At 41.5% G+C, this 15,795-nt stretch overlaps 1 protein-coding gene across 3 annotated transcripts in view; it reads right to left on the reverse strand.

Moving 5' to 3' along the window:
* Positions 1-15,795, reverse strand: part of Tmeff2 (transmembrane protein with EGF like and two follistatin like domains 2) — a 268,529-nt gene that overhangs the window by 68,569 nt on the left and 184,165 nt on the right. For all 3 annotated transcript variants that reach the window (XM_041668473.1, XM_041668472.1, XM_041668471.1), the window contains 2 exons: positions 6,234-6,382; positions 5,436-5,495 (listed from right to left, as the gene is read on the reverse strand). In XM_041668473.1, the coding sequence (XP_041524407.1) occupies positions 5,436-5,495; positions 6,234-6,382 (209 nt within the window). The remainder of the gene's footprint in view (positions 1-5,435; positions 5,496-6,233; positions 6,383-15,795) is intronic.

Consider the following 15,795-nt stretch of genomic DNA (forward strand, 5'->3'; position numbering starts at 1 on the left):
TATATAATTTAGCAAAGTACAGTTGCTCTTTGGCCTCTGGAATTATTTTCCATCCATTTTTATCAGACAATGAAGACCCAGGTTCTTCTTATCAGAAGAGTTGCCTTTGTGGAGCCTTGGACAGCATTGCTGCAGAGAGGGACTTCGGGACCATTTCTGGATAAACAGTCTCAATCATAATTCCTTTCTCGTATAGGATGCAAGGAAGCTCAGGGCCAAGTGTTGTAACTATAGTAACCATGCTTTGAGTATACTTCTTTTCCCTAACAGTTCTGTTCTTTATGTTTTCAATCTCTGTTTAAACACTCTCATTGACTGTAGTTTAATTATGAAAACACTACAAATCCTTTTTGGAAACTGGCATAGGATGTCATAAAAGAAAATACGTTTTATTTTCTCGATTATAAAAAGTAAAGTAGTTGAAATTTATGTCTCTTTGAAGATCTAACAAGCTATAAAATTAAGTACACTGGGAAAAATGTGTAGCCATGTTTTCGGATGCTTTCCCAGACTCTTAGCAGGAGAGGAATCCACGAGGAGACACAGATATTGATATACATCAGACATGGAGGAGCACAGTTTTCAAAATCCACTTCCCTTTCAGAGCACAACTCGGTGAGGATAAATATATCCATACACACATACGCGCAGTACACCATCTTAAAAGTTCACCAGGGAAGTTTAATATCAGCATCTGGGAAGGCCAGAAAGCCCTAGGCTTGTGATATAGAAAATGTGTGTCTCTGCCTCTGCAGAGAAAAGTCAGACCTGAATCTAAGCTTAAGGCGTGGGCTGATGGGGAAGAATGATATGGTATCTAGGTATCTATCTAGGTATCTTTCTATCTTTCTATCTATCTATCTATCTATCTATCTATCTATCTATCTATCTACCTATCTACCTATCTATCTATCTATCTATCTATCTATCTATCTATGCATCTATGTATCTATGTATCTATCTATGTATCTATCTATGCATCTATCTATGTATCTATCTATGCATCTATCTACGTATCTATCTGTGTATCTATCTATGTATCTATCTATGCATCTATGTATCTATGTATCTATCTATCTATGTATCTATCTATGCATCTATGTATCTATCTATCTATCTATCTATCTATCTATCTACCTATTATCTATTTATCTATCTATCCATCCACCTATCTATGTATCATACCTAGGTATGAATGATGTCTAGGGCAGGGACTTGCCACTTGGCCTGGAAGACAGAGATACAAAGTCTTAGATTAAAGACTCAGAAATGCATGTGTTCTCATTAAAGAGAGAAGAAAGGAAGATGACCACAGACAACCCAAACAGAGAGAGATTCTGCCTGGAATACACTGGAACTGTGGCCAGCTTTCTGGTGCTGACTATGCTTTTGTGCCTCTGAGGAGCATGGATTCACGTTTCTGTGCACAGTAGACACGTTCTAGCCTCCTGCACATGCTAGCTTAGCTTTAGATAATATTCTTTTCATTCCTTTTGTTTGTTTGTTTTAAATCCAAAATGGTAATTCAGTTTCCGTTGGTCTTGGCAGAAGTCTCTCTTTTGGATGCTATTACAGAGGAGGTTTAACAAATTTATTTTGAGCGTTAGGCTTTCTTGTAAGAAAATAGCCACTTCTGTAGTTAACAGAAGTGCATTAACAGCTCTTAACTTGGGCTCAGAATGAGAGGGGTACAGCACTAATGTCACATCTGGAAAAATGAGTGGATGACAATTGCTGCTTCCTTCTGGTGGGAGAGCCCGTGGACATTTGTTTAACAAGGGAAGTTGCTGTGACATCAAATGAATTGGGAGCAGAGAGCAGACTTCTAGGCATGTGAGTCACTCAGTTCCTGTTTTCCTTCTCTCGAGAGTTTAGAACATGTGGAATAGAAATCACCAGGACAATAACACACTGATTCTCCACTGGACTATTTCACGTTTTCCAAACTCTGTGTGCCAAAACTTGGGAAAACAAAAATCCTACCGGAAGTTTGAGAAACACATTCATTGAAATAATTTCGAATGCACTATATCTCAAGAAGACCATGCATGAATATCACATGTAGCTGAAGTACGTTCTAGAAGGGTTTACAGTATTAGGTTTGATTACTAGCTACCATTAACATTTGTGTTGCTATCTTTTATTTGGATTTGAAAAAGCATGTATGTTGAATCATAACCTTTAACATGTCTGCATTTTTCTTTATTTTGTGTGCACATCTGTATTTCTGCATCTGCATATGTGTGTGCAGTTTGGAGTTAGAGGGGAATGTGCAGGATTATGTTCACTCCTCCCCCTGACGGGTCCTGGTGATCACACTCATTAGATTAAGCAGCAAAGGGCTTTGCCCGATCAGCCACCTCGCTGCCCCTCAAACATTACACGATTTAGTAGGTTGATCTGTTGTCAAACTAGAAAAATCTGGAGCACGCTGTCTGACCTGATCATTTCCTCTTGGAAATGTTCTCTTTCCTTCCCATGTCCATTGAAGAGATGACATTAAGTTGGAAATAATTTGTGCAACCCACATGTACTGAGGTGTGGGGCCACTGTCAGGGCATGGGAAACCCAGATCTTATCCCCAAGGAGAGCTCCTCTTCCTTCCTCAACCATCATCAACAGCTGGACTCAAGGGTTATTAAGAAGAAGAACAAATAAATGGAGGATGTGAACTCAGGAGGATGCTGGGGCAGAGGTTACTGGGAGAGATGTGGGGAGGGCAGGCAATGGTGAATGGTAAGTTCAAAACATAGTGTTTAAGTGCACAAACACTTCCAAAGCAGAGAAAGGATAAAATAAATTATTGAAAATAAAAAAAAAAACAAAAATGAACTAAAATAGTGGTAACAACATAAATTCACTGAAGTCAAATATGTATATATTTGGGGTAGAAATCCAACCCTCTGCCCTTCCTTAGGGTTGAATTGTTATGTGCAACCTAAGAGATGGCGAGGCTGGCAAGCTCTATGCTGGAATTTTCTGGGACAGCCATGGACAGTCCTAGACATTGCACAGGATGCTGGCAAACCTCAAGGGTCCCTTGCTGAGGATGAGAATCCTCAGGGAAAGACTTGATTTCTCATCCATCCAATGGTGGACGATTCATGGAAGAAGACAGTCGTAAGAGACATCATTTTTGAAGAGTTTTTTTTTTCAAATGAACGAGTTTTCCCAGGTGGTATAAAGTTATTACAAGGGCAAGTCGCTGATAATATCATAAGAGAGCTGTTTTCAATACGTAGAATATTCATTTTTGGATCTATTTAAATCTTAGAGCATATATGCTCTCAGATACTAATTTCCACTATCATATTTTATTATTTTTGATAAGTGTCTATAGATCAGCATATCTGGATGGTGTACTTTTGGGAACTCTTGTCCTGATAAATGTTTTACAAAATGTGCTATTTTTCAAGACTTCTGATGAATGTTGTATACTATAAGAGATCATACGTATTTAAAAAGATGACGGTAGTACTGTGATTTTTTTTTAAAAAAGAAATTTTTACATGTGTGATAAATTATGAATTAAGTTGTGATTTCTGGCATTTTCTTGCATCTATTATGGAAGAAGGGAATGAGAACTGGGATGTACTCACGACTTGATGTTACAGGTGGGTAAAGGCAATTACACAAGGATTTGTGGTATCATATTACCTGCATGTCTGTGAAATTTCACACATTAGAAATCACAACTAAAAAGGAAAATAAAATGGCCCTCCACATCCATGAACTCTATTTTCACAGATTCAACTAACTGTGGAACCAAAAATATATGTAAGGTAGTTGTGTCTTCTAGAATATGTACAGAGAATTTAAAAAGAAACATCATTCCTTAAGCAATGCAATATCACCAATGGTTTCATAGACTTTACATTGTATTAAGTATTATAAATTATCTAGAGATTATTTTAAGACATAGGAAAGATGGGCATAGGTAATATGAAAATTTCCCTTCACTTTATATAAGCGACTACAGTATCCTCAGGTTCTGATATTTGTAAAGGGCTGGAACGACTCCCAGAACCTATTCTCTGAGAGATGATTTTACATAAAACATGTATATTTATAAAGATTGTATAATGAAAGCAAGAGCAGAGAGGAGTGCCGGGAGAAGGTCAATTGTTTATCATAACACGTCCTAAGTATACTGAATACTAGCATCTTCTTTGCAAGGAGCATCTATTAATATCTCTAGTGGTGCTTTGGGGATGGTTATGATGTACATATATAATCCATTGCACAACTGATCGTCTCAGGCTTTTAGAATATGCAGTCTTCTCTAGATGTTGAAAACATTAAGGTAAAATATACAAAAGTTAAAAAACTCTTATGCTTACATTCTGATATGAGCAAGTAATTAAACTATCACCAGGTATTTGTTTATGTTATAATGCTAATTATCACAAAATAAAATGGAAAAATAAAAATAGAAGGATGAATGCTGGTGCATATTTTGAAGGACAAGAAGCAATAGTTTGAGTCTGAATCTTAGTTATAGCATTGATTACAAATGTTGAGTAGCTAAACAAAAACTTCTGTATAAAAATCCCTTGAAGCTGGGTACGGTAGTGCCCACCTTTAATCCCAGCACTCGGGAGGCAGAAGCAGGGAGTTCTCTGTGAGTTCCAGAACAGCAAGAACCACATAGAGAGATTCTGCCTCAAAACAGCATAAACAAACAAACAAACAAACAAGTAAATAAGTATTCCTTGAATACTTTTACTAAGCTCAAAACTTTTGTTCTCATTATTTTACCTTAAATTCCCATAAATTACAGGCATCTGCTAAAATGCCAATTATATATCTCCAACAGTCATTTCTCACTGTAGGAGAAGTAAATTAGGTAGCATTTTTATTACTCAAAATAAATTCCATAGTTACTGAATGAGATTTATGTTTTCACATAAAGTTGATCATGACGTTGCAGGTCTGAGAAACTGCATTCTGGAATCTAAATAAATGAAACATGCTAGTTACTTTAAAAAAAAATAAATTATGCACCCATTTTAGTTCTGCGTGTAGACAGAAGTGACTTGTGTCAGGGCTTGTAGGTGTCTTTCTTCTCAGAGACCAGCAAGCTTTCGACTGTTGACTTTTAAGAGAATTCAAACAAGAGTCTTTGCCTCTGTTACAATATACTGCCAAAGCTCGCATTAATTTCCAGGGATGCCCATTAATTTGATCAATGTTTTGTCATTTGTACCATTTGCACTGTCAAAACAACTTAACTCTACCTCACTGACATCTTTGACAGTTGCTTTAACTCTGGCAAGAGAAAAGTGCGTCTTAGTTGCGTCAAAGAAAGTGTTCCTGCCCATTTAAAGCCTGCACCAAGATGATAGGAGATACGGCGCTCAGGTTAAGACAAACGGTAGACAGTGGAAGACTGTCACACAAAGGCTCACATTTTACTAAGAGGAAAGTTTACGAACCTGCATAATCTGTTCTTGCATAATGCCCATCTTCAGATTTAGTGGTTGTAGTTGTGTTATCTATTAAGAAATTAACAACAAGAGCCGGTTAACCATTTCCCACGTATCTATCAAATTTACGTTTCCCACAGTATCTTCATCTCTTCATTGCGGGTGAGCTCTGTTGTTTCCCTCACCACCAGCAGCAATAACGGAACTTCAGTTATGTTCTAGAACACTCTGTAAGGAGGCAGACTTGCAATGCACACGCATGTTTGTGAGAATAACAGAACAGAGTCGGCTTTCTGAAGTTCGGGACAGAACTGTAACTGAGATAGATACATTCAATAGAAGAAAAACAAGTCCAAGCTCCCTAAGCCATTTCCTCTGAATAACAAAACAGAAAATTTGACTATACTCGGCTTTTAAGGAGGTACTTAATATATTTCTACTGAATTCATCTATAAAAGGAGTGATTCAATTTAACTCTCATGTTCCTAATCAATTCTTAAATTCTTGCCCGGACTTTCTCATTAGCTTTTGCCAGGAGAATGTCTGTGATTTTCTAAATACTGATTCCTGCTCATGGCATTGTGACAGTACTGTCCCATTATACTGAAAAAGACATGCACTCTTTATTATGGGCCCTCAAGCACCTATGATCAACACAAATTCTACAGCTGACTACGCGATCCATCGTGAATCAGAACTGTCTTTCGGATAGGAAATAGCTCCCTAATAAGGAGCTATCTTCACTTTTTCATTTCTGCACAGAGACTAAAAACATTCTTTGAGATGAAATTTTGCTCCGAACAGTACCTTGACATCGACCCAGAGACATGACTTCAATTTTCTCCTGTTTCTGACATGATGCTTCTTTGATTTGACATGCATTATCATAAGACTTCCCGTCAGAAGCACAGAGGGGGTTGAAGTTGGTTTGAGAACAGTCAATGTTGCATACACACCTAAAGGAAGAGAGAAATAAGATGTAGGACGTCAATAGTGGCATTACCACGATACAGATGGGAGAAGGGCTAGCTTGGACTAAATGCAACAGAATCAAATCGTCCTCTTGCAGAGAAGTTCTGGCAGTTTTCTGAGATGAAAATGTAACACCGACCTAATAATAAATAATCCAGAGGACCTAGCAGTGAATCGGAAATAAACGTGCATAAATCTCGCCAGGTTGCTTAAAGAATTCAGACAAGGATACTGCAGCAGAACTGCTTTGGAAGTTGCGGGAACACCCTGCGGTACTTCTTCATGGATTGGCTAAATGGTGGGAGTGCTGGGGGGGGGGGGATGTCCCAAGGGCCAGTAAAACAGAAAGTAACCAAGCACAACATTATGTGGAATGCCATCAGTAGAGGTATTTCTCCGTCTAAAGGAGAATAGGCATGAAATGTAGCAAATGAGAACCTTTAGTAGTCCTCAACCCTTTGAGAGTGCCACGAAAACCCTTTGAGATGGAAGAGGCAGGTGTAGATAGCCTCTCGGAAAGCCCCACACCCTATAAACAGTATTTACACGGAATTGCATGGGATTCTCAGGTTTCATTCAACACATCCCAAGATCCCTTCCCAAGGTATACACCTTCTATTTTTAGCTCTTATTTTACATAATAAAGTGACACTTTCAAATTGGTTGCCTCTATGGCTTTCACATATTTTTTCCCCTTAGAAGCTAAAGAAACATCTGGTGAATTAAAGAAAATTTAGGTCGCCTAAACTGCAATCAAATATTGTAAAACAAACTTTATAAAATCATTTTCGCTGTTCTCTTAATTCTGTTTTATGATCTACTTTGTTTTTTTTGGGGGGGGGGGATATTGCAGTTTGGTTAAGAGCGCTTGCTGCTCTGGTGGAGGACCCAGTGCCTACACAGTGATTCTCTCTCTCTTTCCCTCTCCCTCCTTCTTAGAGACAGGGTCTTGGGAAGTCCAGGCTGGCCTAGATATCACTGGATAGCCATGTCCCCAAATTCCTGATTCTCCTGTCTCTTCAAGTGTGAAATTAGAGGTGTGTACCACCATTTCCCATTTTATGTGGTGTCATAATGAAATCAAAAGCTTGATTGCATGGGAAGAAAGAACGTTACCCAATGAGCTGCTTTCCCAGTCACTTAGCCTTTGTTTTGTGGGAGCTGCCACCGAGACGTGTTAAAGTGGCCCGGGGCCTGTAGAGTACGAGGAGGAAGAAAACTGAGAGGATTCTGAGGGTTTAATGTCAATGTTTCCATTAGATTAGTAATCTCTGATTCTATAATCATTGCTTACTGTATCTTGTCTATCTAAACCTGCGAGTTTCAGAAATGACCACAACAGGCAGGGTTCTAAGGCCTTTCTCTGAATTTCTATTACGTTCTCCTTTTATAATGACCGAATTATCTTCATTTTTTGCTAAGTGTTTTAGGCATATCGGCTTTCAATAACTACACGTTGGTAAACAAATGTAATGAATGAGGTAAGTCCTTTATGCTTTCAAAGAAAGGTAGCCACTGTTACTATCTCCATCGAATAGGTAAGAAAATTGAGTCTTGAGGCAGCCACGTCGATTATAAGCAGAAGGATATGATTTTTCCATCTGGGCAGCCTGACGCCAGAGGCTGCACCGTTCTGCAAATTGAAGTTCAAGGGGAACGAAGACAGATGCGCATTCATGTCATTACTGATAGAAGAGAGGCTTTGCATGTGCTGGGTTTAAAGCACAATGCTGCATCTACCCCTGGGCTACTTATCACAATGTGCTGAGTTTATATTGACTTTTAATCTTTGTCTGACCAAGCAAGATCCAAACTCTTTGGAATATTGGCACCGATTGTTGACGGATGCTTTTGAGACATTGGGAGCCAATGCTAGGTGTCAGGATAAATCATAACAAATCTAATGCAGGTTGAATTAATCTTAAAACTTAAAGCACCGGTTATTCAGCATGTCATATATTTAAAACGCCGTGAATAAATTTGGCTAAATCTAAACATAAGCATTAATACAGTCACGTAACCCTGTGAAAACATAGAGGTCACTGGAATCAACTGAGCTCTCTCTCTCTCTCTCTCTCTCTCTCTCTCTCTCTCTCTCTCTCTCTCTGTGTGTGTGTGTGTGTGTGTGTGTGTAAAAGTTGGAGTGCTTTAGCATCTTTCCCGAGTTTCTTATTCAAAAATTTTAGAGGAGAATCTTGCAAATTTATATTCACGGCATAGTATGGCTTTGAGTCTTAACAAAAACGAACCCGACTGCGGGAGGCTCAGATCCACCTCATGGCAGCATATCCAGGGGCTCGCTGCGGTTCTGTAGTTTTATTTTGTATTTATATTCTTCTTTAGCCTTTTTTGGGATCAAGGTATCCTACTTAGCTTTGAATTTCCAGTATACAGCACAGTGTATTAGAGCAAATCTTCAAAAAACAAAACAAAACCTGTTGAATGAATTACAGAGGGAATGGCTAGCTGGACCTGGGAGGAGTTCAAGACTACGATCATCGTGTTTGGATGCTAACACTGATGAGAAAAATCCAGAGACGTGCTAAATTAAAAGGGCTGGAAACCGGAGAGGAAATGAGACCAGCGAGGGTGACCAGTAAAGGAAGGTAGGAATGGTGGTAAGTTCTTACAGACCCAGCTTGCCGTGTGTAACATCCCACTGCAACGAGCTTCGAAGAGCCTGCTAGCAATTCATGTAAGTAACCCCAAAGCACCATGTTCTTACATTTAATGGACTGTCCGTTATTCTAGCTGACCCAACCTGAGGTCATCCCGCTTTTTCATCGATAAATGATACAATTCCAATGTGAAGAAATTGTTCCTTCCTCCTCCATTTTCCTAGCTCAAGATCCAGGGCTTCTTCAGTTTTACCACTAGGCATGGCAAAACTGTCCCTGGACCTGGTTTTTGCTGCTCTGTCCCTAATACCTCGGTTTTGAGAGTTTTTATTGGCCAGAACTTGGAAAGGATAACTAGTGATAAACTAACGAAACTGGACCGAACCGTGCTGTGGGACCCACATGAAGCCACCGAGAAGGGTCCAGAAGAACTCAGGATCCCACCCTCATTTGTCTTTCCACGAATGAAGACAAAAGCGTATGAGTCTTCAGGGTCTCAGAGGCATAAGTGTCCACTTGAGACAGGAGGGGCTTTAACCAGCCTAACGCTGTTTATATCTTGTGATATTTGGGGATAGCTTGGTATTTGGTTATCGAGAGAATGTGAACACGGTAGCAGTTTGGCGGTTTATTGCTAGCTCCAAACCTGGAAAACAGATAAGGCTCTGGTAAGGTGGGAATTGTATAGACTAACAGTGAAGTCACAGGCTTTAGCAGCTTATGCAAATAAATCTCGTTTTTTACATTCTTTATACAAAAGTGGAAGACACTCACTTTTAAAAAACAGAGACTCTCCCTCTTCACTGCTTTTAGCAAACAATTGCATTATTATTCATTCTGAGAGGAGTAACTAGCTAATTACAGCCTGTCACCAGCACTGTATGCAAGCCAGGGATTTGTAAGGCTGAGTCCTGCCTGCCTGCCTTTAAGGGCTTTTTGTTTTGTTTTCTCTTCTTTCCTTTTCTTCCCCTTTTTTCCCCTCAGTATATCTCAGTCTCTTGACATTTTGACACTGCGATTACAGAGATCTCTTTTCGTCCAAGCTACAAAGAAAGGGGATCAGCCTTTACTGGAAAACAATCGTTTCAGGGGGTCTTTCAGTACAACTACCCTCCTCAAACAATGAACAGGGATGGAAAACCTCACTCCCTGAGTCACAGGGAAGAGGCAAAAGCCCATGTGATGCTCCAAGCCCAAAGCATAAGAAATGAAAGGTGGTACCTAAGATGACTGGTGTACATTTATCATCGACTCATGAATATTTGGGAGGTTCGACATTAATTTAGTCCGCTGCCTTACGAAAATGACCATTGTAAGGATGATCCGCAGTGAGTTAAATGGTCGTTCCGTGTCTTTAGGAACGCCTGTCATCCGCCTAAGTGTGAGGAAGTAAACCCTGCCAAGGCGCAGATTACTTATTCATGCGTCTGGTTTGTGGCTGCCTTCTAATTCCACTAGATTCGGTTTCATCTATTAAACATGGCTGACACATTGCTTTCTCAAGGTCCTTGGCTCCGTGACTGTCTAACGTTCCCGGTCCACTTTTAAAGGACCCAGTCATAGCGCGGGTAGTGGGGTCGCGTGGTTTGTTTCCCCCAAGCCGCTCTGTCTCCAGGGTTATGAAAGAGACGCTCTCGGGCCTGGCCTGTAAAAGAGGCCAGCGCCTCTGTCTGCGCTCGCTGTAATGGATGGGCGCATTACGTTAATCACAGTAAAACAGCATGTACCTCTCGTTGGAGACTCCTGTGATCCTTTAAATCCATTTACCCATTAACTCTCACTTTTCCTTTTGATGGAACCTGATTATAAGTATTTTATCTGTGAAGAAACTTCCGTGTAGGAACGGACTCTGAACGGCGGAGGGGGGAAAAACGAGGAAAGAAATGTGAAAATGTTCTAGAAGAGTAAACTGTCTAAATGAAGGGCAGGAAAAATGTCAACTGAGATCAAACCCGGTAGGCCTGTCACAGTACCACTTACGTGATGCTTTCCTCTTGTGGTCATGGCAACCCTTTAGTTTAAAACCTACAGAAAGGAGCAACATCCGTGTCCATAATCATTACCCAGGATGCACTGGAATTTTAAAAGGTTAGGTAAGGTATATTTTACATTCCAATCACAGTTCCCTCTCCCTTCCCTCCTCCCCATCCTGCACCTCCCATCGACCTACCCCCAGCTACTTCTCAGAAAGTGTAAGGCCTACCACAGGGAGTCAACAAAGCCAGGCAGATTCAGCTGAAGCATCAAGGCTGAGCAAGGCATCCCACCACACGGAAGGGAGTTTCAAAACGTCAGCCCTTTCACTAGGGATAGGTCCCACTGCCAGGGGTCCCACAAACAGATCAGGCTACAAAACTGTGGGCCACAGGCAGAGGGCCTGATTCTGTCCCTTGCAGGGTCCCCAGCTGTCGTTCTAGAGTCTGTGAGCTCTCACAAGTTAGAGTCAACTGTGTCTGTGGGTTGCCCGCCATGACGTTGACATTCCTTGCTCATATAAACCTTCCTCCCTCTCTTCATCCAGACTCCCATAGCTCAGCCTGGTGCGGTGATGCGGCTCTCTGATCTGTTTTATGGACATGGGTATTTTGCCTTGAATGTATGTCTGCGCACTACATGCCTGCTTCACATGTACTGAGAGGAGAGAAAAGGGTGTTGACTCCCCTAAGACTAGATTGACAGACAGTTGCCAGCTGCCATGTGGGTGCTGGGAACTGAAACTGGGACCTCTGGAAGAGCAGCCAGTGCTCTTAACTGCTGAGCCTTCTCTCCAACACACACACACACACACACACACACACACACACACACACTCACACACACGTACATACATATATTTATGTATGTATACAATATGGAAAAGGCTTATTTACATAATTTTGTACGGAGATCAAGAGCCATAGAAGTTGAGATCCTACAGGGAAGTTCTTAGTATATTGTGACTCACTGATGAGACCAGGAAAATAGTCTGGATATTGAGCTGAAGAATCCCTCTCAGAGGAGCTGCCAGAGCTTTCCCAAACAGAATCTCATGTTCAATATAAGGAATTATTGCCTAGAAAGAGATAGACGGCCACACATAGTCTGCTCAATGTAATGAAGTTCTGTAGAGCCTGTGATGAAAGCTTGGGATTTGGCATCAGGCCTGCCTCGTACGTAGGCTTGATTACCTGTTAGCAGCGTGGGATTAAACAAGTTGTTTAACTTCATCAAGCACCTGGGACAACCGAGTGAACGCAGCATTGTAGAGATTAAATAGAGTAATAATGCATACATTCCTTACTAAAGGTTCTGAGAAATTATAATTTCACAACACACAGTTACCATCGTTGACTTTGCCTTCCTAAGCAGGACTCCTAAACCTGCATGCAGATCACTGTGGTGTAGAATAGTTCAGAGGCCTGGGTAACTGGGCTGCAGCCCACAGGTTCTGACAGTTCTGGTATGAGATCCAGGGAACCAGATACGAGGCTATGGGCGGCCTTGCTGTTCTGATTGGATGAGATATCCTCATCTGTTTTTCAAGGCTACCCAGGCATCTCCCAAAGCCGATGTGTATAAGATTCAATGTGAGCTAGGGGCTCCCCAAGTAGCATTTGGAGCCAGAGACTCAGTCATTCCAGTCCAAGACAATGTGAGATCACCCACTGAGTAATCTTAGCAACAGCAGCTTCCACATAGCCTTTTCTTTCTTCTTCATCCCATCATAAAGGGTTTCGTCTTGTTTGGTGTATACTACACAGCGAGAGACTTTGAACACATTTTCCTCATATGACAGACACATTATCCAGATACTCAGGCACAGAGATGGGTGATTAAATAGTCTGATTTAAAAAAAAGCAATCATGGAGCATCCAGCAGAACCGGTTCTCCAAATAAACCAAGATCAACCTCTGAGAAAGGAGAGAAAAGTGTCAGGAAGGGGCTAGGGCATTTCCCTGTGTCTGGCTCCTTGTTTTAACCTCATCCTCATCCTCAGCCTTCACACGACCGAGAGGAAGAGGCAGAAAGTGAAATGCCTAAGAAGATAGAGGTAGCAGTTAGATGGGGAAAGGGTGTGGGCAGAACGACTCAGGGAAGCAGGTACAAAGTGGCTGCCTTGTGTGCCGGAAGACAATGAGTCCATCTGTCTGACGGGAGTGAACTCTCTCCACCGAAAGGCGATGACAGATTGAAAGGGAGCTTCATTCGGTCCCAAGGAGTGGCCTTCATCTTCTGGGCCAGGGTGAGCCCTGAAAGCTTTTCGAGCCCAGGGTGAGGAGAAGGTCATTGTGATCGAAGCTGTGCTTCCAAAGGATAATGATTACCAGACCACAATAGATTACAAGGCAGAGGCACTAACAAGAAGGCACTGTGATGTAGAGGGACAAGGACAGAAAGCCGGGCAGTGATGCATTTGTTATATAGAAGAAAGGGGACAATCGATAGGCTGAGAGGGTCGCTACTTAAGGCACAGCAGAGTGCCGTATTAAGGAACAAATATGACCACAATGTCCTTCCTGATCTATTCTCCCTGCTTTCTTTACCGTCCCAGATTGTTATCAAAATTGGAAACTCAGAGGGACAGGCAGGTACAGAGAAGATCTTGACCTGTGTGACAAGATGGCTTTGTGCCCCCATGTCTTTGTCATGGTGACAAAGAAAAAAACAACCAAGTTCTACTATAATAGTAACATCAGAAAAACAATCATAACTATGTAAGATTCATTTATTCTACACTCAGCATGACTCTTGGGAAAAGGCTGAAACAAAACCTGGTGTCAACTGGCACTTAATCAATGAGAATGCTTTAGGGTCAAAGGTGGGTCTCGTCGTAGGAAGCCGTCCCACACCCCTCCGCCACGGGTAAGATCGAGCTAGAGCAAAAGTTAGCTCTCCGTCTGTTGTCATGGTTTACAGTCACACCCTCTTCTAGATTATTATTTTTCCACTCCGAAGCAGCTGCATTTACATCTTAAAATAATCAAAGTCAACAATTCCTCTCTCCAAATATCTCCAAATATCTTGGAGCAAAATGCTTCATTAGCATCGGGTGCGTGCTCTTACCCATTAAGCTAGAAAACATTTCAAAACCAGAGGTGACTTTGGTCACCGGAAGTGTGGCTGCTCTACCTGGATGGGTCATGACCAGCGATGACTGTGGTCACCCGGAGGTATGGCTGCTCTGCTTGGATGGTCATAATATACACAGAGGAAGAATGCACGAATAGCCCAGAAATTTGGACTACCAAAAGTTGCATTACATTTTAATTATGTGCTAGACTAAAATCTCCACTTGCTCCTTCATGTTAAATATCATGCTGAGTGACAGAGTTCAGACGGAGTTCTGGGATACCCCACCCACTTCAGCCAGTACTGTATTTCTGGTTTGTATTGGTGAGCCCACTCTCTGGCATGTTTTCGCCCCAGTAAAAAAGATCTCAGGAGCAGGTGCATCTGGACTTCTGCACAGCATGCATCTCCATGCATCTGGACTTCTACACAGCATGGATCTCCATGCATCTGGACTTCTGCACAGCACAGGTCTCCATGCAACTGAACTTCAGCACAGCATAGATTTCCATGCATCTGGACTCGTGCACAGCATGGATCTCCATGCAACTGGACTTCTGCACAGCATGGATCTCCATGCAACTGGACTTCTGCACAGCATGGATTTCCCTGCATCTGGACTTCAGCAAAGCATAGATCTCCAAGGAAACCACATGTTCATGTCCTGCCCTTAGACTTCCCTCATGAGAGATAAGAAACAGGACATGAATTACGGTTCTACCGTTTGCAAAGGTTGTTAGTTTGAAAATATTGTCCATCCACTATACTGTTTCAAGTGCGGGCCACCTCTCTGCTTAATTGCTTTATCTTGCCTTCTAAGAAGAGCCACAATCGTTTTCCTCCAGAACAATGTGGTCTCATCTGATGACACAACTGCTTTTTTTTTTCTTTTTAGATTTATTTTGTTTGTATAAGTATATTTTTTGCACATATGTCTGTGTGCTATGTATGTGACCGATGCCTGTGGGGCCAGAAGAGGGCATCAAATCTTCTGGAACTGGATTGAAAGACAGTTACCAGCTGTCCTGCAGGCTCTGGGAATCACATCCTGGTCCTCTGGAAGAACAAGGGCTTTGACATACCACTGTTTTAAGATCGTAAACTTAGTCATTAGGCCTGCTCAGAGTTGACTCACAATTCTGGTGATGCAAGCTATTAGCTAAGGTGCAGGAGACTGAAGTATGAAAATCATGAGTTCAAGACCTGTCTGATCTATAGAGAGGGTCCAAGTAACTTTTTGAGACCCTGCCTCAAATAAAAGTAAAAGAGGGCTGGGTGTGGTTCGGTGGCAAAATGCTTGCTTTGCGCGCGTGCGGTCAAGGGTTCTATCCCCAGCGTTTAAATAAAAGCAGACACAAAACTACAGGAAGCCTATTTAGCTTGGCTTTATTCCTCAGCAACGAGCAGGAGCAGGGGTAAGTGGCAAAGAAGCGTGCACAGGTGTGCTGTCACACATATTTGTGCAAAATGAACGATTCAGTATGAATAGCTTCTGATAAAGTGTCGAGACAGGAATGTCAGATAGTATTGGGATCTCCTTGTCATCTATCCTCATGGAATCGATCCTTAGTGGTTTTGGACCTGTTATTTTCTGACAGTCACCTCGCTTACGCTTATGTAATTGAGCATTGATTAAATTATGCTGGCATTAACTAATTGCACAATCAGTGCTCATAGCAAGTGGTTTTCCTTTATGATTACCTCATTCTTCAACTTCTGCTTATGAATTT

This window comes from Microtus oregoni, unplaced genomic scaffold (genome assembly GCF_018167655.1).
Source record: "Microtus oregoni isolate MIOR12 unplaced genomic scaffold, Mior012 000018F_ref0000195, whole genome shotgun sequence".
Classification (NCBI taxonomy): domain Eukaryota; kingdom Metazoa; phylum Chordata; class Mammalia; order Rodentia; family Cricetidae; genus Microtus; species Microtus oregoni.